The sequence below is a fragment of the Ornithodoros turicata genome, chromosome 10, assembly GCF_037126465.1.
Source record: "Ornithodoros turicata isolate Travis chromosome 10, ASM3712646v1, whole genome shotgun sequence".
Taxonomy (NCBI): Eukaryota; Metazoa; Arthropoda; class Arachnida; order Ixodida; family Argasidae; genus Ornithodoros; species Ornithodoros turicata.
This window is the reverse complement of record NC_088210.1, coordinates 28,805,338-28,829,443: the sequence shown is the minus strand read 5'-3', so window position 1 is coordinate 28,829,443 and position 24,106 is coordinate 28,805,338. Positions and strand designations below refer to the sequence as shown.

At 46.4% G+C, this 24,106-nt stretch overlaps 1 protein-coding gene across 5 annotated transcripts in view; it reads left to right on the top strand.

Moving 5' to 3' along the window:
- The window catches only part of LOC135369724 (cationic amino acid transporter 4-like), a 34,353-nt gene extending 10,616 nt beyond the window's left edge, over positions 1-23,737 (top strand). For 3 of the 5 annotated variants that reach the window (XM_064603237.1, XM_064603241.1, XM_064603238.1), the window contains exons 2-6: positions 16,873-17,817; positions 18,709-19,014; positions 20,213-20,548; positions 21,006-21,114; positions 22,129-23,737. In XM_064603237.1, coding sequence (XP_064459307.1) covers positions 16,873-17,817; positions 18,709-19,014; positions 20,213-20,548; positions 21,006-21,114; positions 22,129-22,265 — 1,833 coding nt within the window. In that variant the 3' untranslated portion in view covers positions 22,266-23,737. Of the gene's footprint in view, positions 1-1,034; positions 1,235-15,759; positions 15,866-16,872; positions 17,818-18,708; positions 19,015-20,212; positions 20,549-21,005; positions 21,115-22,128 lie in introns of those variants that run through there. The other 2 variants (XM_064603239.1, XM_064603240.1) reach the window with 2 other exon arrangements.
- Positions 23,738-24,106: the final 369 nt, after the last annotated feature.

The following is a 24,106-nucleotide window of genomic DNA, read 5'->3' as shown; positions in this document are numbered from 1 at the left end:
CGGGACGATGTGGAAGCGAAGGCTGGCGAGATTCCAAAGAGTGCATGGGTGTGGCAATTCCCTGTTGACGTTGTGGCATAAAGCAAAAGTTGCAGAAAGAAAGTTTATTTCCAAAAGCTTCTTTTCGGTTCAAAACCACAACTGACATAGTAATTCGGTGACGAGATTTCCCGTGACCAGCCGGCGCGTAGTTCGGTGTTGACTCCTGCTCTCACTTAGTACACTTCAGTTCGAACGATGTGCATGTGAAACACAGAAGTACCTATACATGAATCCCCTATGCGGTTATACTTTCAGTGTAATATTGTAGCCCTAGTGGCATACTTGACGCCTGGCGGAGAAGTTCATTTCATCAATGATTTCTGTTGCGAGGGGGTATATTTATTAGACGACAGGGACAAAAAACGTGGAAAGGTCAGTCAAACGGGACGTCGGCTTGCTATTTCGCAAAGATATAAAATAAATGAAAGAAGAAATGAATGAAGGAGAATGAAAATGAAGGAATGGAATGAAATGAATGAATGAAGAAGAATGAAATGAATTAATGAATGGATCTGATGAATTTATCTGTCCCCCTTTTAAAATTAATCTGCGCTGCGTCAGATTCAAATTTGTGTAAGTACTGCACAGAGAAAGGTATTCAGGTGGAAAGCGTTAACTCTCTCTGGTCCCTGAGCTGTGATACATATCCCGTTGAAGCCACCCACTCTCAGCGTCTAAACTGCCCGACATCAATAATGCATCCACCCGCAACACATCCATTGTAAAAGAAAGAGGAGGGACATAGAGGGAAAGGAGTAGACAAAACGAAAGAGATGCTGTGCGCGCAACAAAACACAACAAACAAACGAAGCGGGGGGACAGAACGGAACACGCTACTGTGTTGGGGGGCAGATATCCAGACAGACAGGAAAGGGAAGCGGTGCTAACGGAACAGCGCCGAACGAACAAGCAAAGACACACCAAACTAAAACAAAAAGCACCTTCTCTTCCCTCCTCTTCCCCCTCGTTGTCGGTGCACCTCCTGCTCAGTTCAGTTCGCACGCCGGGTTCCCGCACGCACATACCGATTCGGCCGGCTGTGGCGGTGGTGTCGTCTGCTTTGGTTGTGTCTGCTTTCATTGAGGTGCTCGCAGAAGACACACACAAAAATAAGTCTCAGATTGCGCGGCTTTTTGCGGTGACCCCTTCAAAAAAAGAAAAAACAGAAGCAATGGTGCGAGGTCGAAGTGAGGTAAGTGAGAAATGGCGAAAGTAAAATGGAGGGCGAGAGTGCTGTGTGTGTGTGTCACGTGGTGTGCTGTAACTGAATGATGGGTAGAAGGGAGAGACGTGCCTTCATTTCCTGCCAAAGTTATCATTTTGAACGATCTGAAAGTGTGTTATTGGGGCATGGGAAAGATGGGAATGGAAGGAGGATTAATTTGAGGTCGTGAAACCGTTTCTTGTTGTTAGTTGACCCGGCTGTTTTGTTTCGGCTCTGTTGGCGTTGTTCCAGTGGAACCAGGTTGCCGTCCAGGGAAGGCGCGTTTAAAAATGATCATATTCGTTGTGTAGACGGCATCAAAACAAATAACGCCACAGTTCTACGAAAATTTGGAACTGTAGATTGCTGGTGTCTCCACGAGACAGCGTCCCGTCCGTGTCCTTAACAACGGCTGTTATCACCCACGTTCTCTCTCTGTTCTCTTCACTTTGTCAAGTTATCGTTTAATAGTGCAATATTCTTGGCAAATTTTCGTCGATTCAAAACAAAGAAAATTAATCGAGAAAGTCAGAATATATCGGAGGGCATTGAGAGGATGGCGAGAACGTCGAAGCTCATGTTGTTTCAATCAATCAATCAACCAACCAACCAACCAATTCCCAAATCATTATTAGCCGAAATAGCTGCCATCCGTGAGCGTCCGGAAATTAAGCTGCGATAAATCGCAAGATAAGATAGTGCGACGAGTTGACATCTGCTGCTACTCGGCACGGTAACCTTTCTAAGGCCCTGCAGCTAAACTTGCCCGAAAAATAATTGCGTTATACGCTTACGTAGCTGGTTATCTCGCCATTGTTTTAAAACCGACATCATTATTTGTGCATGATGCCAAGTCGACGTAACTTTGTAAAAGCATGTGCGTACACTAAAACGGATAGCACGAGCTCTTAGCACATACTCTCATTGTAGACGGATGCGTTCCATAGTTCTATTTTTGCCTCCCTTCTCGCCACCTTGGCGTCGTGCCGCCTTCTGGATTGTTTACGATTCTTTTGTGAGGCCTTAATAATATGAGCGGAGTAACTCACATACCTTACCGTTTGCTGACTTTGATCCAGATATACGGGATGAATGAAACTAGTTCACGAGGTTTGATGCCTCTCAGGTATCCATTCGCGTGAGTTTTGAAATGAATTCTGCATCCTTTCTTGGCAGTGCGTGTAAGGGTGTAATTAAGAGCAATAATAAGCAGTGTAAGAGCAATGCCGGATTCTATATCGAACTGTTATTGCGGTTATGGGAAGAAAAGTAGCCGAAGCTCTTTGGCTGCACGTAGAACATGCGTTTATAAGTCCAAAACGTCCCCACACCAGCACTGGACAGCTTGCGGTTAGTTAGATTCGTGAAGTTAATGCGATTCAGCGTCTTCCTGCGTTGACAATAAATGCAACTTCTAAAATATCGACTGTTACTGCTACTACTACTAATAAAGAACGCCCCTGGCGGGCACCATTAGCGAGGTCACGCGATTATTTCAGCTTGTCTCTCGAATTTAATCAGATTAGTCCATAGCAGAATTGTGTTTTTCGTTAAAATGTAAAAAAGCGTCCAACACAAATGCGAACCGATAAATACTCTATGCAAGTAGGTCAGCCTTGCGCGCAGACCCTCAGCTTTTCCCTTTGCCTCCGTGCACGTAGAACGGTCTCATTGGACCGCCCCTTGAATAAGGTACCACAACAACTACACGCGAGGTCCACGTTGCTTGAGACCTATTCAGACGTTTCGGGCATATGTCGGCTGTTCCCTTAGAAGTCGACCCAGGACGCATATTCCCTCAGAGCGTTGGTCGTGACTTGCCCACCTCTGTGAGGCCGACAACGGCGAATTCTTCACCATGGCACCACCACAACGTTGCTTCATCTTTTTCGCCGTAGTGTTTATTTATTTTACTTATTTATTTATTTATTTTACCGTGTTGTGGCCCGTATGCAAACGCCCCCTTATTGCTGCTTTCTCAGTGGACAGACGCTTTGTCACAGGTGCTTTCTCCAACCTTTTCTTTCTCTCATGCGCAGGGACGTACTATGTCGTAGCCTTTTCCAAGGATGACATTGTACGTCATTCGTGAAAGCTAACTTCTCGCTGATTCTTCAACAAAAATTACCATACTTTTCAAATGTCGATATTTTTGTTCCTTTGTTGCGCCGCAGCTGCTACGAACGCAAACGCCGTACCAGCAGCCGTCCCGGGAAATGTGCTTTAAAGCAGATCCAGGCCAACGCTAAGCACAGTCACTATAGAGACCGCCGACGGATACAATGAAAACATTGTGCTGAAGAGCGTGCCATGTGTGCAAACACACTTGTCCGGTCGCCACACGACCTTGTGTGTCTGTCAGGTCCACGCACGCGTCTGCAACGCAGGCAGCTGAGATCCAAAGCAAGATCTTTCGTTGTCTGCTGCCTGCGATTTGGTTTTTGATTTTGGTTTTTTGGATACAAGGACGATGTGGAAGAGCCCTGCTGATATTTTTAGAGCCTGGTCGCGTTTCCTTCGCCGCCTCTCTGGAAGCGGCGGTCGTTGAACTGGACTGGAAGGCTTCATACCTCGCGTTCAAGGTTTCTTTATTTTCTTCTCCAAAGTGTGCTCTTTAGCGCGTTTGGTAGTCACACACACACTTGTTGGGCGTCTTCCAGATCCTTGCCTCTGTTTCTCAGACTCTCCCTATATTCTTAAAGTCTTTGGAAAGTGGATCACTGGTCCAGGATAGCTGATGTTCGTGACAGCAGCTTGTTGTGTCTGGGAGAGTTAGCTACGTCTCACGTGGGCAGTACAGTCTGCGCCGTAGCCCAGGGAGCTAGCCTAACTAGTCAGCGACAGACACAGTTCGGTCTGTGCTTTCTGTGCATGCTGTACAAGTAGAACGCTGTAGCATACGCACAGACGTGTTTATGTGCCCTGGCTTGTTTTCATAGCCCGACCAATTCCGAACGAAAGAAACACCACAGGACACGACTACAAACCAAATGGAAACGAATGGGGGGGGGGGGACTTCAACATTCGCAATTTCATCAACGAGGCAGGACTTGATGCCTGTGTTTGAAGTCACAGGTATACGACTATGCTACAGAAATGTCAACGATGAATCTTACATGGTCAACAAGTTTTAATGTACGCTAACATTCACAGCAGGGTGCTCATGTGGTCAACCACCACCACCACCACATGAGCACTCTGCTGTGAATGTTAGGGCACAGTATCCCGAAGCGGGCTTTGCCGCATGCTTCAGGAGCTGAGCTGCGGAGCATGCTTTACGGTGTGGCGTCTGCGGCACTAATGGCTGTGGAATATGCACTTCCCTCCAAGCATGGGAGTTTGAAACACAAGCGAGATCTTTCGTGTGTTATAGCTTTTGCGAGAAGAAGCACGGTGGAATATTCCGAGATACGTTTGCGGGGTGCGGAGGTATTTTTCAGCACACGGGACACCGATCTTCAGGTTTCAAGCAGCAAGATTGTTTTAGAGGAAGGACGCTTCTTTCTTTCTAAGCTTGTTCTAAAAAAACAAAACAAAAGAAAAACATGTGAAAGCAACAGAAGATGCAGGAAGATTCACAACGGATTAGTCTTAGGTATGAAGGTGTGATATGAGGATTAAGGAGAGAGACGAAGAATGGAGTTCGAAGGAGTTCATTCTCAGGAAGTTCCAATTCGAGTGCTTCTAGACACGAGACCGTTGTCGGAGAGGATGACACGAACAATCCAAGTGGAGCTTCCTTCTTCGTCATTGGCATAATTCCCCACGGCATGTCGACATCCAAAGATAGAGTAGGTGTTACACATCGACGCGTATATGCTAATCTTGTATACTTGACCATCTGTATAAGAGGACCATTTCCCGAAAGCCTCCTCGGGTACATCCTTCCATTGAGAGATATGCTGTTCTTATCTTTGATTCAATCTTGCAACTTCCTTATCGCTCGTACGCGGTGCCGCTATTTCGAACCTCTTCCTTTCGTCTGGTTGCAAGAGTCAAGGGCGAACCTATTGGCGATCAATTTTTCTCGAAGCACCCGCGGAGCATGTGCTATACAATGACCTCATTGTCAACCCCGTAACAGCTGCATTGCGTTGTTCACGAACTGCTCGTTCACGAGTAATTTGGTCGTTTGGACAGATGCACTACGATTTCCTCTGAGACTTGAAATTGAACTTCAGCTTCAGTAGGCTGCTGAAACCTTTCCTTTCCGGTTTTCATTCTCTCTATCTTTTCCCGTCGTTTCCGCCGGAATCTGTAAACGCTGTGGTGTAATATATCGGCCACGTGGAGCATCTGAAAATTCTGTAGACGCTGCTTGCGCTTTGTTGAGTGCTAAGCCTCGCGCACACACACAGCCGGGGTTGTTTGGACTTAATCCACGTGGATTTTATCCGGTCATTTTTTTTGATTTTATCCACACAGTTTAATCCGGATTTTTTTTATAGAGATTTCGTCCAGATGCGATGTGAAAGACAATCTTAATTGAACGTCGCACGGACAACTCCTCCTTTATTCGATTGTAGTGCTGGCTGTTCACAAAAGTCCAGGTACGCTCAACATTAACTTGTTTTCTTTTTTTAACTTTGTAACTTTTTAACATGACTTACTTTTCGGATTTAACTTTGTTTTTTCCCGTTTTCTTCTACTTCTTCCCGTTCAGGGAGAGGCTTTCTTCTGCATCCTGGAGCCATTGTAACTGAATACGACAACTAATCCAGGCGTGTAGAGTCTACACTATTCACCCACGCCTGCATGGGAGTCCACCTTTCGGAAAACAATGGAAACTCATTCAATGTTACTAAGACAGGCATAAACCAAAACTATGAGAGGTCACCCGGAATCACGAACAGCAAAACACATTTGTCTTTACTCTATCACATTTCTAGGCTTGTCTATATTCTCCAAAAATAACCAAGAAATATCCGGGTTTTATCCAAGAAAGCCCACTGGAGAGGATCTTTTTAAAAATATCCGGATTTTTTTTTTCAACCCTGCCCTTGTATGCTAAATATATTGCAACTAACGACAACTGCAGGGCAGTTTTTGCGTTATACTACAGTTCATGTTAGTCAGGAGGAAGTTGTCTTGTAAAAAAAGAAAAAAAGTACCCGAACTTAACGACATTACTGTTATTTTTTATTATATTATTTAAACCAGCTCGCGTGGCATAGTGGTTAGGATGATCGCTTTCCACGCCGAGACCGGGAGGTGACAGGGGTTCGAATCCTGTCGCCGGTTGTGCTGTCTGAGGTTTATTCCTGGCTTTTCCGAAGACTTTCCTGACGAATGTCGGCATAGTTCCTCCTGAAGTCGGCCCAGGACGCATACTAACCCCCTGTCCCACATTCCTTCCTGCTGTCCTCTCTCCATCTGTCCACGTCTGTACGCCGCTCATAGCCACAGTTGCTTCGCGGCGCTAACACGGAGCAAAAAAAAAACGTTATTTTTAAAGAAACGAAATACGAGTAAATTAAAGATGTCAAAAATTTCAGTTTAGGTTTGTATTGTCCAACCGCAATTACATCATACGCGTATTGCGATCAAGAAGAAGTTCCGTTCAATACAACATTGTTGTGCATGTACTACTTCTTCTTCAGCCACAGAGAAAATGTACTATGACGTCCCCCTGGTGGCTATTGCTTCGTTTTCTTTCTTTACGGTTGCGCGCCCCATGCACTGAAATTGGTACCGAAATGGGGTTCAGTCGACGGTTTCTACCGCCATGTCCAGTCACGCCTTCAACGCTTGCAGGTGGCTTTTCTCCATTGACTCGTGATTATAACGGATCACGTGGTGAAGGTGCCGGGCATCCTTCGTGTTCCATCCTTCACGCAAGTCGTTTTTAAAGCTCCAGGGTCCGGTCGAGACTTCTCAAGGGGTTTCTATACGTTCGTTCTGTGAATCAGATGGAGCCATACTTCTTTTGTGGTCAGATCTGAGAGAGGTCATGAAGGAGCAGGGAGATAGGAGGGAGAGCTATATTTAGGTTTTTGATCGGTGTTTCGTGTTGGAGGGGTAGTGATGCTACACACTGGTACACATATATTCGTGCCAAGTAACAAATATTCTCACTTAAAAAAATAATTACCAGGAGTAACCAGCATACACGCTGATGAACATGCAAGTCCTGTAAAAATATGCCTTATGAGAGAATATCAGGCACCATGTCCAATCTTAATACACGAGACGGGGGAAGGCGGCCAAGCCCCACACAGGGGGGTCAGGGGGGGGGGCGTACGCCCCCTTCCTCCATTTTCCTACGCCCCCACTTCCCACGGTGGCATACAATTACAAATCACAGGCATTGTTTTGCGCATGAGAGGACTGATGTTCTGAGGCTGGAACAACATAGAAAGGACAAATACGTACAATTGCCTAAGAAATTCACGGTGAAAGATGGAAGTCACTGAAAAGGTTAGCCGGCTGTACGACTCGAACCCACATCTTCTGGATTACCGGTCCAGTTAGTAGTCGGCTCAATTGGTAGAGCCCTGGACCGGTAATCCAGAAGATGTGGGTTCGGGTCCTACAGCTGGCTGACCTTTTCAGTCGCTTCCATCTTTCATCATTGTTTTGCACGTTAGAATGATCTGCCGTAATCGTTTGTTTTTGTTCGCTGGCTTTGTTGTTTATACCGACTGTTACTGACTTGTTTACTGACATTGTTTTAGACGTTAGGATGATCTGCTGTAGTAACCCCTGCACTGTACAAACAGAATTTCGCCGCTTAACATGCTCAGCAGCAACTCTGATTTGTTGAGAGAGAAAGAGGAAAATACTTAATTCTGGATTACGTTTACTTCTGAGTCTGGAAAAATGGTGAAGTTCTGATTTTAGAGTAGATAGCTGAGGTGGAGAGCGCTTTTTTCTCTCATGTCTTTTGTACCGTCTGGTAAAAACGGAGCTTGTATTGAGGGAGGGTAACATACGTATGTGTATTCGAAAAAAAAAAAAGGCCGATGTCTTTATATGGGTGTTATATGGTAAAGAGGTACAATAGAATACAATACCGAGTTCAAAGTACATCTATGTTCCCACGCACATCATTTACTAAAATTTTGCAAGAAAAGAGCGACGTGTGACTTCCCGCGTCTTTTATTGTAGACACAACAAGAGCGTTTTGAAACAAAGAAAGGAGAAAAAAGAAATCCTTCCGCTCGTCCGGCTGGGTGTTGCTTCAGAGGGGACTACGACTGGTCGGAACCAGCTCTTGGAATGAGCTAGAGGTGTTAAAACGATACCCTGTAATCTCGTCCATAGATAACAGGGCGACACTCACGTGCTTCGACGCTTGTTTTTTTTCTTGTCTTCGCCTTCAGACGTCCTCATTGAGGTCGCAATAACCAGATGCTGCTGCAGCCACGCCACAATCGGCTTCAGAAAAAAAAAGAAAAAAAAAGTGCGTCATTATGGCGCCTGAAATTTCTCCCAGCGAGGAGGCCTCACTGCCGGAACAGAAAACGATGCCTTTCCTTTCCTTTTAATGAATTGTCTGTCATCGCGGAAAAAAAGGCGAGCTTTTATGCGCCTTCCGTGTGGGGAGGGCGATGTATAACACGCGCCTTTTATTCCGGGAAGTCGTGCGCACTGGTTTCGTTCAAAAAAAGGTGATCTGGATTAAAGAAATTAGGACGTGGTCCAGAGAGGGAGGGGGAGTAAAGGGGCTTCTGAGGGGGAAGGGGCCTGATGCGCTTGCAGATTCATAACTTTGAGAAGCCCCTGCTGGACCGTCAGACAGAGGCGCCTTGAAAGCTTCATTTGAGAAAAATTTAAAAAAAAAAATACGTGTACGCATAGCAAGATAGCGAGGACGTGGGTAAGCAACGTAACAGAAAGAACCCTTGACGAGTTAACACAAAACAAACACTCAGACAACAAGAACAGGAGGACCTTCGGTGCTGTTTGTGCTGACACCGCCTTATTCCCTTTCCTTTTGCCGAATTCATGAGCTTTCTTGCAAGAATTTTTGGTAGACAGTACCAGGCAACTTGATGCCTGGTACTGGACACGCAACGAGGAGCCCACAGTTGGTCGTGCACAGCAAGGTCTCAATTACGTGATCAAGAAGAAAGAGCTCATATTTCAGAACAAGTCAGAACAAGAGTTCGAGGAACACACAAGACGAAGAGGGCAACACGAGCAACTTTTCAGCTCAAACTCCAAGAAACATCAGCTCACTTGCACCATTCTAATTCGCTCATCTATACTTCGTCACCCTGTCTGTCTGCGTTGCCCATTCTCACGATTGCGTCTCAAGAACTCTGGGTACCTGCATACTGTACCCGTATACACGCCTCTGCACGTGTACAACCACCTGGCATGTAACCGAACACGTCGACATGTTTCGCGCGCTCTGACGTCATCACAACACGTGACACCGTGAACTGTAACCGGAGAGTCGTCTGCATGGCGTGGCTGTTCGAAGCTGTTCAGTTGTGTGATTCCCAACGTGAAATGCCACGATCTGTCTAACGTTGTGATTACGTTAACGCACTGCATGCTTCGCTGATCTCCCGTCTTGGATCTTAACGACATGTATCTTTTAAGAATGATGTGCCTTCAGTCAAAACGTCTTGCCGCGGCTTAAACATGTGAACCTATTCATCCCGAGATGTCAGCTGTGGCAAGCGTCCAAGTTACCCATTGTTTAGTTACGTTGAGCGCCCTCTACCTTGCAGGTGATGCCAGACAAATGGTGTTCCTTGCAAAACCCCAGGCATCTTCTAGGTTCGGTTTCGACAGCAGGAGCGTGATAACGGTGGCGTTTATTGCAGGCGCAAGCGAACTGAGCGTGGGATTGCGAAAGCTGTCTGTACGCGATAATTGGGTGGGGGGTAGGGTGGTAATTAAATGTTCTGTGACGTCCGTCGTCGTTAACTCCCCCTTTGCCGTATCGTCTGCGTCAAAGGCTCTAATCTGCTGCCAGCTTGCCAAGGTCTTTTTCGCGTGGTCGGACATCGCTCTCATATGGCAGGTTTTCGGATAAGGGACTGCTGAAAATGTCGCGCTCAAGTTCCGCCGAAGGCTGTTGGTTGAGTGTCGTCTTGGCTTCGACTTTAATACATTGTGTCGTCTGTTCCTACGTTTTAGTTTTGGGCACCGTACTGTTGTGGCACCTGGATTGTCTCTGTGTTGTCTTCCTCTTTGTCAGTGCAGTCCAACGTCTGGTTGGTTGGTTGATTTGTCATCGCCTAGCAGTCTGCCTGCCGATGTGATAATATACGTTGCCCTATAACGTCTGAGCATAGGAATTTAATGACATTTGTCGTGGCCGTTCGTACATTCTTCGACAAGAAAGGCAAACTATTGTACTGTCCCCCACTCCTTCCTTCTGTCCACGCCCGTACGCCGCTTACAGCCACAGTTGCTTCGCGGCGCTAACACACACAGACACACACACACACACACACACACAAAATCTTGCACGCTCTCATTCTCTTCACTTTCTCGCCTACTTGTTTCTCTCATGCGCGCACACACACATGAAGTGTAAGAGGAGACAAGGCATCTGGTGAACGTGAGGGCAAGCAACTGCTCTGAGGTTGGAACAGACAGACAAACGGACACAAGACTCAAGTGGCTTGCGTTGTGTTCGTCTGTTTGTGCGTTCCAATCACAGAACAATTACTTTCCATCTTGAACGCAGTCCGTCCCAAATAAAGTAATTTTATATTCAGAACTGCCTTTTCCAGGAGGGCATCGGTAGTCGGCCATCGGGAGATCACCCGGGGTAAAAAGCAGAGTAGTATTGCAACAAAACTTACCTTACAACTAAATCTTAGCCTCGATTTCTTCAGCCATATTTCTACAATTTCACGGTCTTGAACGGAACAGTACTCGCGAGCGATATAAAGAGTGAAACCAGGGGCGACAACAGGGGTGCAACGTTTCGGCCCCCCACGTACGATAAGAAGAAAAGAAACGGGACAACGTCCACAAAACAAAGAAGAGAGGGTGAACATACACATCCCTCTATCTGCTTCAGGTCGATGGGAACGCGTCTTCTGAGTACACGTAGGCGTCTGAGAACAAGTGCTGTGGTCTGGACATCATCGTTTGGTGACCGACGATGACAAGGGAGTTGGGAAGCAATGCCTTGAAGATCACATTTAGAAAGCGCGAAAGTTTATTTACTTATTCCCTGACGCTAAACTCAGAAACCGAAGACCTTCGTTATCATCCTCAAGGACTCCCTTTGGGAGTGTGCGTCTGCCGACCTCAGGAAAGTTTATAGTGATAAGAACGCGGTTTTCCGGCGGAAGATTTCCAAGTTACCCGACACGATGCCAGAAACATCCCCGCATGCGAACGAAAAATGTTTCTGCTCCCGTTGACATAAATTCGAAAACTTTATCGTGTTGAGCCTTTCGATCCTACTGAATTTGGGTGCGGTGTTTTGGTGCTGAGCTTTTCACGGTAATCTGCAAGAAGAGTTTCACGTTGTTGTTCGAAATCTTAGCCAGCTTTCATTTGCAGATCAACGTTTTGGAGGCCCACAGCAGATATGGGTACCTACGATCTGGCACACATATACGCACAAAAAGGTGCTTTAGGCTTCAATTGCCATTGGGTACCAAGAAAGAAACGCCAGACACGCGTGAATAAGGCGCTAAGAACACTGATGCACCATGGGACGTAACTCAGATCGTAAACTAAGTTGTCTGGTGGCATGAAAACTTGAGGGGCGCTCCAAAAAACGAAACTCCACTGCATAAGATGATGAGCTCCAACCAGTACAACGAGTGCCAGGGTTATCGCTTCTGATTCTATAAGAAAGAGGGGGCGTACACCTTTTTGTGTCAATTACCATTTTTCCACAAAAGGCATACGCCCCTCTTTCTTCGAATCAGAAGCGATAACCCTATCGTTCGTGGCAAATGGCTGCCCCACAACGTGCTATGCGGTGAAGTTCTATGTTTAGTTTGGTTTCCTTTGGTGGAACATGTAGAGAAACTTCATGAGAAGTTGCCGTTTTCCAGCGTCCCGTTTCTTTTTTAAAATTCGCGTTAGTGCCGCGAAGCAACTGTGGCTATGAGCGAAATAAAGACGTGGACAGATGGAAAGAGGACAGCAGGAAGGAGTAGGAGGACAGGGGAGGGGGGTTAGTATGCGTCCTGGGCCGACTTCAGGCGGAACTGCGCCGACATTCGTCTGGGAGGTCTTCGGAAAAGCCAGGGACAACCTCAGACAGGACAGCCTGTGGTAGGATTCGAACCCTCCACCTCCCAGTCTTCAGCACGGCCTTGGCTATCACCAGCGAGCGCGACCCGGCGTAACAAACCTCCTTCCAAGGGGACACGTGTCAACGTATCCGCGAGGTCATCGCATCAGGTTATGGCTCTGCCCATAGGCAACATGATCCGCCATAAACAATATCTGGAGGCGCTGGTAGACGAAAGCCAAGAGCACAACGTACTGGGTGTTCGAATGAATACAGGCGACTGGGACGTGTCTTATCAATCCTCCTGCTTCCTGTTCTTCGTCGACAAATAGTACAGCACGGAAGTGCTTCTCCGCCCTTTAGCGCTCTTGCCTCCCACACCTTATACGCTGCTGGAGGAACGAGCGTGAACCTTTAACGAATGACATCGGCCGCGCGCTTTTTAGCTTTGCTGCTCCTTCCTCGCTGCAGCATAGCGTAGTCACCAACCTGTTCTATCCGATAAGTGCCTACCGGCTTCCCTTCCCAGCTAAAACTCTAATTGAAAGCCCGCCTAACACTCCTCCAGGACCGGACGGCGTTAGCCTAACACTCCTCCAGGAATAGAAGCTGCGGATTCCTGTATCACAAGAACTGTATTGGAGTGCGTGAAAAACGTTATCTGTCAGTGCGAATCATGTTCTTGGATTTTCCTGAGAAATACACACCAAAGTCGTCCTCGTCTTTTTTGTGCAAATATGCGGAAATTTAGGGGGAAATACCCTGTCCGCTTCTTTGGGGGGTCTGCGTGCTGACGACTATATCGTCAACGGTTTCGATGGCGCAGATCGTGGAATCCTCCTCGATCCCTTTTCTTCGATCGCCTTGAACACCTTAAGGATAAGTGACTGTTGTGCTGTTGTTCAACTTTTTAATGGCCCTGTGTCATGTCACGCTGAACTCCTCTACAGGGATTCATGGCGGTGGCTGCTCTTTGTCTAGCGATCCCCTGCTCCAGTTCCTGTATGGGTTCTGACGCAGGGTATGTCAGGTCAGATCCTTTCTGCTGTTGCAGCTTCTTGACAACACAGCAATAACCTACACGGAATTGTGTACCTTTCTTGGCTTCTGAATTAGCCTGACGGCAACCTCGCGGGACCTCACGGCTATAGAGTTCCTGTGGAGACTGCTAGAAACAAACCCTGGATATTGTTGCAAGTGGTATCTTCAGGCCGGGAGAACCTATTGTCTTCGATCTCATCAAATATTTTAATCTCGCCATTCCAAGAACCACGAGCACTTAGTGATCTCCACTATTCATGAGTCGAGGGCTCGAAGGGAGGCCCCAGGGACAGTGAGATTGTTACGAAGGGTTATCGAGAAAGTGTGAACAGGCTTGGTTTGGCGGTCCACTGCTTGTTGTGTGTTGTGACAGAAATTAAACATTTCCAATATGCCAACAAGCATCTTTGATATCACTGAAGTCTAGTGCAACCTGCAGAGATCCACATACTTCTCGTGGCGCTAAATATGTTAGTTCTTCTAGACAGCGGTGACGTCAATGTCGCGGTGTCACGTAACACCCTCAACAAAAGCGCAATAAACCATGAATGTAGGTGTAAAATACTGTACTTGCACCGCGTCACGAGTCGATATTGCTGGAATATGAATGCCGGAAACTGCAATGAAAGGGTCATTACGACACGTGTTTGTTGCCGGTATTCTGTTCGCTAGCTGAGCGCGCAAGGTACACGTACAAGTGTTGCCATACTCGGCGTACCACCTGCTAAAACAACGGGAAACGGATAGGCAACGTGACTGGTTGAATCTGGTCCTTTTTGACGTCAGCTCGATTGATGCAGTGTAAAGAAGAGACGTGCCTCCTGCAAGTTGTTGATCAGGGTCCGTCTTCTGCAGAGTGTACTCAAGTACGTTGATGTCCAGTTTGTTTGGCTGCATTTTTATCAGTCTGGTACATATACAAAATATTCAAGTAACTTGGACGAACAAACGAAAGCCTGCGCGCGTATAGAGAACGGAGTTCAGGGAATTTCATTTAATATGATCTCCAATAATTCTAACTCGATAGTGGACATGAATGCTGCGGACTTTAAGGAGTGGACTGTTTTTGAGACAGCTGCGGGTTCAAAGAAAGCTCTCGTGCTTTCAGATTATCGCATTGTCTTCCAGCGGTATCCCCGTGCATTTAGAGCTCACTACTTTTCAGAGATCGGAGCATATACGTTCTCATCAGAGCTTCAGACGGAGTTTTCAGTACAAATACTATGAAACACAGCCATCCCATGATAAATTTCAGTCTGAGTAAGTGTGAAGTCTATACCTTCCTCCTCCCTAAACGCTGACTACAAAAGGATTTCGCCAGCAACAGCGAGGAACAAAAATTAACGCCCAGACTTTATATGTGAGCACTTCGTACGTATTTAGCTACCCACACGTATCGCAGTTTATTTTATTGCATGAACGTTCTGTGCTACACACTATAAAAAAAGAAAAAAGAAAACAAGAGTGTTTTTCGTCCTTTGGGGGACCAGATGCACCGGACATGCAACAATGAAAAACATTTCCTGAGAGCCCAATCTAAGGTCAGAACGCACGTGGTGTTTCAAGCCAAATGATAACAGCGTGGACTTCCTATGGAACGGCTTGGAAAGGTCAACTGTTGTCAGGTGCGGGAAAAAAAAAGAAAAAGAAAATGCCCATCTGAATACTCGACAAAAATCAGAGTAATTAGAGTACTGAGTACTAAATACTGAAACGGAAAGTATTTTAATTACAGTACAAATACTTTTCACGAAGCGTACTCAGTAAGATACTAAGATATCAACAAAAGTATTTCAGATACAGTATTTAGAGTACGGTACTCAGGATACCTCCAAGTCTGGCTGAAAACTGCTCTTCAATTTACCCCCTTTTTTAGAATGTACCAGGTTCTTCAGTGATGTCCTAAGTGGGTAAAAGTGACAGAGTGAAAAGCGAAGTAGCAAAACACTATTCGAAAATTTAAATTCCACACACAAAAAAAAGAAAACAAAAGAAAAAATGTCGAGCGGCGCCCCCTCTGGGAAATTGGCAGTTGCCCCTCCCGCACTGCCATCAGAGGCCGGCTTCCGAGGGTGCTTCAAGACTGTTCAAGACTAATTGCCACACTGCGTGAGAGCGTTTATGCAGGGAGAAAGTAGAACCGGCTAATCTTAACATGCGAAGAACCGTCTCCTTCATTGAACGACGCGAATGTGAAATTGGACACTCGTGCTCTATGGAATTGCCGACCAATGGGAGATCAGTTGGGTTGACGTACCCTCTCTCATTGTGGCAGCAGTTAAGCCGCGTGTCTCAGACTCATATTCGTCAGTGAGTTGGTTTCTTCCATCCGTGGTGGTGAGGCACACTTGAGGTTAAGTCTCGAAGTTGGGATTTTTCTCCGTGGACGGCACAGGAGACGGTTCAAAATGAAGGTGAGGTTTGCTTGGTTTTCTCAGTCTCAAAATGGTCGCATCCGAAGATTTCGTGTGAACAACGGCACGAATAGGAAGGTTTCATATGAAGAACAAACATTTTATCGGTTGCTTCGTTCAGAAGATGCTTCGGTGCATCCCCATTCTCCTTTGTCACGCACCATAGACACGCGTCTATAAAAGCTTATAAACTTCATGAAGGCATACTACGAAGTCGGCTCATAAAAAAAAAAGTGTTCCGAGCTGTTTTTATACTGAATTATTGATGCATATATGATACAACTTCGCTGTCTCAGAAGAAACTGCCATCGAGCAACGGATTAGTATACTTATGTTCACTGTGTAGTCAAGTTGTATATGCAACATCATTTTTTTCTGCATCTCGATGTGTTGAATGAACTGATTTAAAAGGACTATGCGTGTTGTTTTTTTGGCTATTACATAAAATCTCAAAGGTAACACTATTTTCCAGAATAGCCATTTTAGTATATGCCACTTCAGTATGCCACTTCAGTATGACACTTCATCATGTATATATATATCTGTCTCTCTGATAGAAAGAAATAAGAAATATGCTTCGTTTTGGTGTACACATATGTATAGGTATTGTTTTCTTACACATACCATTGCCAAACATGTGATTTCAACCGGTTTGAGTTTCAAAAACAATTACTGACAGACTGGTCTTGGGGTGAGTCTGTCCTATTCATTGACGTTCAATATTAAGATCGCATTAGGAGGTGAATGCACATTGCCGGCCAATTAGCTGGCGTGTTTAACAAGTGTCAAATGACTGACATCACCAAAACTGATCGAGTATCACCTCTGTTCCCCATAAGCTCGTGACTTTTGTCTTTTGGGGAGACTGGGTCTCAAAGAGTAACAGTGGGCAAACTGCGTAAAAAAAAAAAAAAAAAACTTGTTCACTGTGGAGGTATCGGGGAAATATGGGATACGAAAACACACACACGACGTGCAGCTCACACAATACGCATTTTGCATTTCAGGGTGGCGCAGTCAAAATGGTTTCTTCCTTTCTACACAAGCTCCGGCGAACCAAGGAGCCGACTGCGGATCACATGCAGACAAGCCTCAAGCGATGCCTCACCACGTTTGACATTACCTTACTGGGCATCGGTCACATGATGGGTTCAGGCATCTACGTCCTTTCGCCCTCCGTCGCCAAAAGTATCGCTGGGCCTGCTCTGATCGTATCTTACATCATCGCTGGCATCGCGTCCCTCTTGGCCGCCTTAGCCTACGCCGAATTTGGTGTGCGTTTTCCTCGCGCGGGTTCCGCGTATTCCTATTCGTATTTCTCCGTCGGCGAATTCTGGGCGTTCTTCGTCGGCTGGAATGTCGTCCTTGAGAACGTTATCGGAATATCCGCTGTCTCCAGAGCGTGCAGCTCGTACATTGACTCTCTGACACACGGGGCCATTAAAGAGTACATCAGTAACGTCACCGGGGAGATGCCCGGACCGTACCTGTCTTCTCACCCAGATTTCCTAGCTCTCCTCATAATCGTTCTTTACGTAGCGTTCATGTCCGTCGGGGTTCAGGCGACATCGTGGCTTAACAACATTCTCTGCTGTGTGAACATATTTGTCCTGTTCATTATCATCGGTGTTGGGGCCTACTTCGCCGACTTCAACAACTGGACCAACCCAGAGACCGGGGGGTTTACTCCGTACGGGGTCCACGGGGTCTTAGCGGCGTCGGCGTCCTGCTTCTTCGCGTACGTCGGTTTCGATGCCATTGCTGCCTCTGGAGAGGAAGCTGTCAATCCACAGAAGTCGCTTCCTATTGCGACGTTCATCTCTATGACGGTGGTCACCGTCCTCTACGTGGCTGTGTCTGCAGTACTGACGCTGATGATCAACTACAAAGATATCATTCCGGACTCTGGACTTCCTGATGCGTTGGAGGCGAACGGAGCTGTATGGGCTAAGGTGTGTTTTCATTTCTCATTTTGAACATTTTATGGGAGAGTATATCGATTGTCATTTAGGTTTTCACTTGCTAGTGATTTGTAATTACGCTTTAATGTGAAAATACCAACAATTCTGACTCAAAACATATTTATAATATAAATCAATATAATAAACGCACATATATTTCAGCTTGTGTCTTACGACTCGTCAGAGGTCTCTGTAAAGGGGGCCCTATTGCCTTTTCGTTGTAGAATGCCAGTGACACAGCCCCTAAGCGCGTCTCTTGGATTTGCTTGTCTAGAACGTGGCACATTGCCGGTTTCATTATGAAAATATGCTCGAGACAGTACTAACTCTGGAGCTAACATTACCAATAGCTTAAAAAATTGGTGAAGTGTCTGAATAAGATCAATCGCATGGACGTGAGCAGAGCTCGTGAGACTGTCTTGTGCACAGAGCTTTTCACAATACGGTGAGACATACAGAGACATGGGACACAAGAGAGGTAATACTTTACGTGAAACATGTAAACCTTCCAAGTCTAATAAAAGCAAGTCTCTTATAAAATATATCAGTCGCTTCTGCCAGTGCTGGAACCTTGCGGCACCCAGAAAAGCAAAAGTGCACTGGTGCCACAGGAACAGTGCTGCTGCGGGCGACATTCTTTGACACTGCGATTGTCTTAATGCATTCTGTTTGCAACTTAAGGGTAACTTGGAAACGCTGCCGTGTTGTTAAAGGGCGACGTTCATCCACCGTCGTCCTGTAACCAACTTGGCCTACACGCAGCCATCCAATGAAGGTTGCCAGGATTGTCATGCAGCCATTTCCAAGAGATGTCGCGACGCGGTTCGAGGTAGTGCTTGTATTTCTTTTCCTAACTTTCCATGTGCACGTACAATGTTGCAGATCGTCGTTATCATCGGTGCCTTGTGCGGCATGTCCACTGTTCTCATTGGAACACTGTACGCCTTGACCAGAATCGCCTACGCCATGGCAGACGACGGGCTCATCATGAAGATCTTCGGCTTCGTCAACAAGAGGACCCAGATCCCGCTCATCTCCATGTACGTGTTCTCGGCCCTGGCGGCGGTCCTTGCAGTCATATTGGACATCGAGACCCTGGTGGAGATGATGTCCATAGGCACGCTGTTCGCCTACCTGGTTGTCAGCGGTGGAATAATCATGTTCCGATACAAGGAGCCTTCCAGGAAGGTACGTAGAGAAGCAAGAGTTTCTGACTCACGTCTGGAAGACAGGGCAGCTAGGGGTTAGCTGAGCTTAGGATGAAAGATGACTATACAGTGGCGCACAGACTTGCCTTCAACAGGGGAGCGCGTGTCATCGGGCTCTGATTGACAGCTGGAAAAGAGATTGGGATGATCCAGTATCCCCTTGGAGGGAGGGTCGATACGCACAGGATGCGTTCGCGTTTCGGCTTCTCTGGAGCACCGGGCCGTTTATCTGACGCACCGTCCGGTGGCCAATGGTGCATGTATGCGGTTCCCTGATTACCAATACAAGCACGTGATCGAGGCCACCGAAGGTACATCAGATAAACGGCGCAGTGCTCCTGAGAAGCCGAAACGCGAACGCATCCGTTGTGTGCACCGACCCTCCCTTCAACGGGACAGTGGATCATCCCAATCTCGTTTCCAGCTGTCTATCAGCTCCCGATGACACGCGCTCCGCTGATTTAAAGTGCCACTACGGACTAAATCTCGTGTCAATCCTACCAAAGTTATGTTACTGAAATCTTATTGGGTCTCACTTTACATTCCAAAGCCAAACGCGAAAGCCAAAAAAAGTAATTTTTATATTTGAGAACTGTGACGTCATGTTAGGCTCCGACGGAGCGCTCGGCTCTCATCTGGCAACGTTGTTGCTCTTCGCGTCTTCCGGGGGGCTCACTTTTTGCACTGGGTTAGCGGAGCCCCACGTGACATATCCCCCGACCTTCGAGAAAACACAAGGAGGGAGAAGGCATCTCTCCCATTTTCCCCTCTTTCGATCGGCGTCACGTGACTTCTCCACCACGTGGCCCTCTCCGGACGCCAGCGTCGTTGCTAGGAGAAGAGTGCCCTCTCCAGAATATGACATCATTGCAATTTGTACTCTTATGATTACGTCACCCGCTTCTCACGTCATCGAAACTTGTGGAGGCTCAGCAGATCTTGACAGAAATGCACAGCGTTCGTAAACAGGATTGAAATTTCGCGTATAGAATCCTTCTTTGCATGGACTAAATAAAATAACCGCTGTAAATAAAGGCAAGTCTTCGCGCCACTGTATGAGTGGCACCTTTCTGTAAGGACACTTGCTGCACCGTAAGGATAGTTCTGTTCGAGTTTCCTGATTTTTGACTTTGCTTGAGAAGAATTCCAAAGTAAAGAGGGAATACTTCATATTGCAGGACGTTGTTGAGATGGGACAGGCCACCGAAAAGGTCGCTAACGGCAGTACCCACCCCGGAGAAGTTGCACCCCAGGCTTGCAGGATCAAGCCGGCATACAGATTCCTTGCGCCAGTGTTCGGCAACTTGCCCACAGACATGGTCATCGGTCTTTGCGTAACGGGACTCATCGGGCTGACCTTCATCCTTGGGTTCTTTGTCCGGAACGTTGGTGACGAACTGTCCGAGGGCGTGTGGTGGGCTGTAGCGGTGACGGTTCTTCTTGTGGTACTTCTCCTTCTTTTGTTCTTCATCATCACCATTCACGAGCAGTTCGTCTACGAACAACGTTACAAGGTAGGTCATATTCTTTCGATTCGATAATATCATGCTGCCGTAGACTGCTGTATATCAGCCATCCTTGCGACTCCCTCGCCTGGAGGTATCCAAAGTACCACACCTATAACAGTGACACACTGTGCCTAAGGCAAAAAATTACTACTGACAACGATTTGAAAATTGACCATACGTTGCTCACTGTAGAGCATTACCAGAGATGGACACACGCCCAGTGACACGACGTAACGGACAACGAATCAATCCAACTGACCTTAGACAACTAAGCACTGTACCTGGCCAGGCACAGTTTGATCTCTGATATCCGTGTGCCAGAAAATCCCAAATCAAATCAAATCAAAATATCAGCCATCCTTATCTATGTTCAAAATGTCGGTTCCTGTAAACACATGCGCATCTTTTCAATCAATATATACACCTACCTCTGTTAATCTGTCTTGCGACCTCTTTACTTCAGATGCCTTTTGTGCCTTTGCTGCCAGTCTTGAGCATTGTCATTAACGCGGCACTGATGACAACGCTGCAGCCTCTTACATGGCTTCGTCTTCTAATCTGGGTAGGACTTGGTGAGTGACACGTCTGTTTGCTCTGAGAGCCCCGTGGTTCTTGATGGTAAATTATGTTCTGAGGCTAGAACACAGAATAAGGGACAACAGAAAGCCTCAAGTGCCCAAGAACAATGAAAGAAGGAAGTCACTGAATCCAGAACGGTACACAATCCTGAAGATGTGGGTTCGAGTCCTACAGCTGGCTGACCATTTCAGTGGCTTCCTTCTTTCACTTTCTCTAGTTCTGTTCCACAAATATGCAACGGAGCGAACAGTCTTGAAATGGGAGACATTCGTTCGTGACGTGGTGCGCTTACAAAAATCTCCACTGCCAGTACGGTCCTCATCGGTACCTCGATCCTCCGTGGCACAGCTGGGAGCTAGATGTGTAGTCAATGAATCATACATCAATCATACATCATCAATCAACAATTGTATGACTTGAAGGTTCGGTGGGACGTCTATATGTGCGTGCTGATGTGCGCTTTGACATGTGTAGTGTTCGATTTCCTCTCAGAATAATAACCAGAGCTCTGGACGATGGTCAAAGACGTGTAGACTGAAGAATGAGAAGAACAGATGGTTGACCCTCGTCCTTTTTTTTTTTAATTCCGCGTTTGGGCCGCAAAGAACTATGGCTATGAGCGTACAGATGGAGAGAGGACAGCAAGAAGGAGTGGGGGACGGGGGGGGGGTTAGTATGCGTCCTGGGCCGACTTCAGCCGCTGCACTACCGGTGCATGGATTGGAAACCGCGTCACCTTCCAGTCTCGGCGTGGAAAGCGGTGGTCCTAACCACTACGCCACGGGAGCTGGTAGGTCGACCCTCGTGCATCCCGGTTTCGTATACTCTGGGACCGTGCTTACCGGACTCGTATAGTCTCCCGAGAGCTTTGACAATGACGATTGGCTTGCCGAAGGTGCCCGTGACGACGTCAGTATCAATAACACTTCAGATAACGGCACTCCTTCGTATGTACAAACTATTCATTGTACTTTAGTGCATACTCTCATCTTTCTCCTGTAATCCAGGTCTCACTGGCTACTTCATCTACGGCACAACTCACAGCAAACTCAACAGCAACCCAGACGCGCAAAGCACTGTGTTAGTGAGTGACGCCTCGACGGCTGAAACTGCCAACGGCAAACAACAGAACAGCTACCTCTGAACAAAGCACGCAACAGCCGGCGACAGCTCAAGGATCAAGCTAAACAGTACCAGAAACATACAGGGACACCGTTGCTTGTGTCAAGCAATGTTCCAGAAGGCCTCCGTATTTGGCAGACGCGTCTAGTACTGTCTGTGACCTGCTGAACGCTGCAGACGTGTGTGTGAGTTCCACAGCACCGAGCATGCAAGAGGCAGGTACAGAGAGGTCATGCAACACATCTCCAGCCATGCGTTTGTAGCGTCTGACCTCGTGGTGCATCAATTTATGAACGCTGCACTACGAAACTCCATCTCTACGTCCATCTCAGCTATAGTCTGCACCAGTTCGCCCCCCTTTTGCGACAAACGTGCTGTTTCAGAAGGTGGTGCGTAACGGAGAACCGCAGCAAAATATTCTTAACTGTATTTTCCGAGATTTTTAGATTTTTTCGTGACGGATCTTCAACATTTCAGTACAAATATCGGGTTAAAGTACAAAATGCCATCCTTGACTGTGCGCTGTTTTGTACAGGTATATAGACTGTGACCTTTTGTTCACACAGTGTATAGCACCTATGAAGTGTACCTGTATATGGCTGAACGTATGCATGCTTTCATAAGGTTTGAATAGTTTTATACATCACCGTACGTAGAACAGTTACTGATATACATATGTAAATAGGCAAAAGACGCTTGCGTGCAAACGCGGTTTGCGCGCGGTGTGTAGGTCTGACAGACGTTCTCTCTCTTTTCCTGTCTTTTTTTTTTTTACCGCTTCAACACGGCTCTGATTGTTTTTTATACTATTTATTAATGCAGTACAACGTTATGTACAGTTGCCATGCCGCGTAAACCGCATGTATGCGCAATTTTTATTGTTTTTTTTTTAGTTCTGCGTGGTGTACCATGTGGTTGAGACAGCTATATAGAAAGAATGCCAACTAAATCGTCGAAAAGCCGCTAAATTTATATATACTTGGTACGTTCTTTCGCGTGCACGAAATTTGTTCTAGTCCCGTGGAAGAAATCGGACATTTTGCATGTCTTCTTCGAAAGGTAATATAGAAGAATTTTTCTCAATCATGAAGCACAAATTTGCACGATTTTACCACTGATATTTTATTCTTGTTGCTCGCGTGTTTCGGTATTGTACGCTATTTACGGTTCGCAAATACTATACTTCTATTCATATAACCTTCCTTATATCAATTGTAAATATGTATGCACTGTGCGAAATACATTAGTTTCATTTCTGTTCACCATGTCATCAAGATCGCGCGAAAACTGTATTAATGCATTTATGATGGAGCCGAAGGGACCCTTCATAGATGGAAACATATATAGATATTCATGTATTCTGGATTATCAACCTACGCAAAAAAGTTATGCATGCCGTTACACTAGTTATGTGAATGACTCTATTTTGCTGTACTAAAACGAGGGATTTCTGTAAAAAAAATAAAGAAAAGCGCTATTGGCGTGTGTTTGAAACCCGTCCTGTCATTATCCCGGAGTTTTGTCTCACAAGAGCACGCGCAGAAAGAAAAACTAAAGGCAGACGACGACTTTAAATGGACGGCCGTAGCACACCCAAGCAGCACAGCATCTTGGCCCAATATTGGACCTAGACTGGACCAATAATTGACCAGTATTGCCAATATTAGTCCAATATTAGAAATGTCGGCCCCATATTGGACAAAGATTGGACCGATATTGGGCCAAGATGTTGTGCTGCTTGGGCATGATAAAGCTTTGCACTTGCACTATAGAGAAGAGGATACGGTTTAAATCTCGCGATGTGTATTGCTATTACCGAAAGAAGAGCGGCTGTGCGTTCTTTTCGGTGAATCTCTTCGCGAG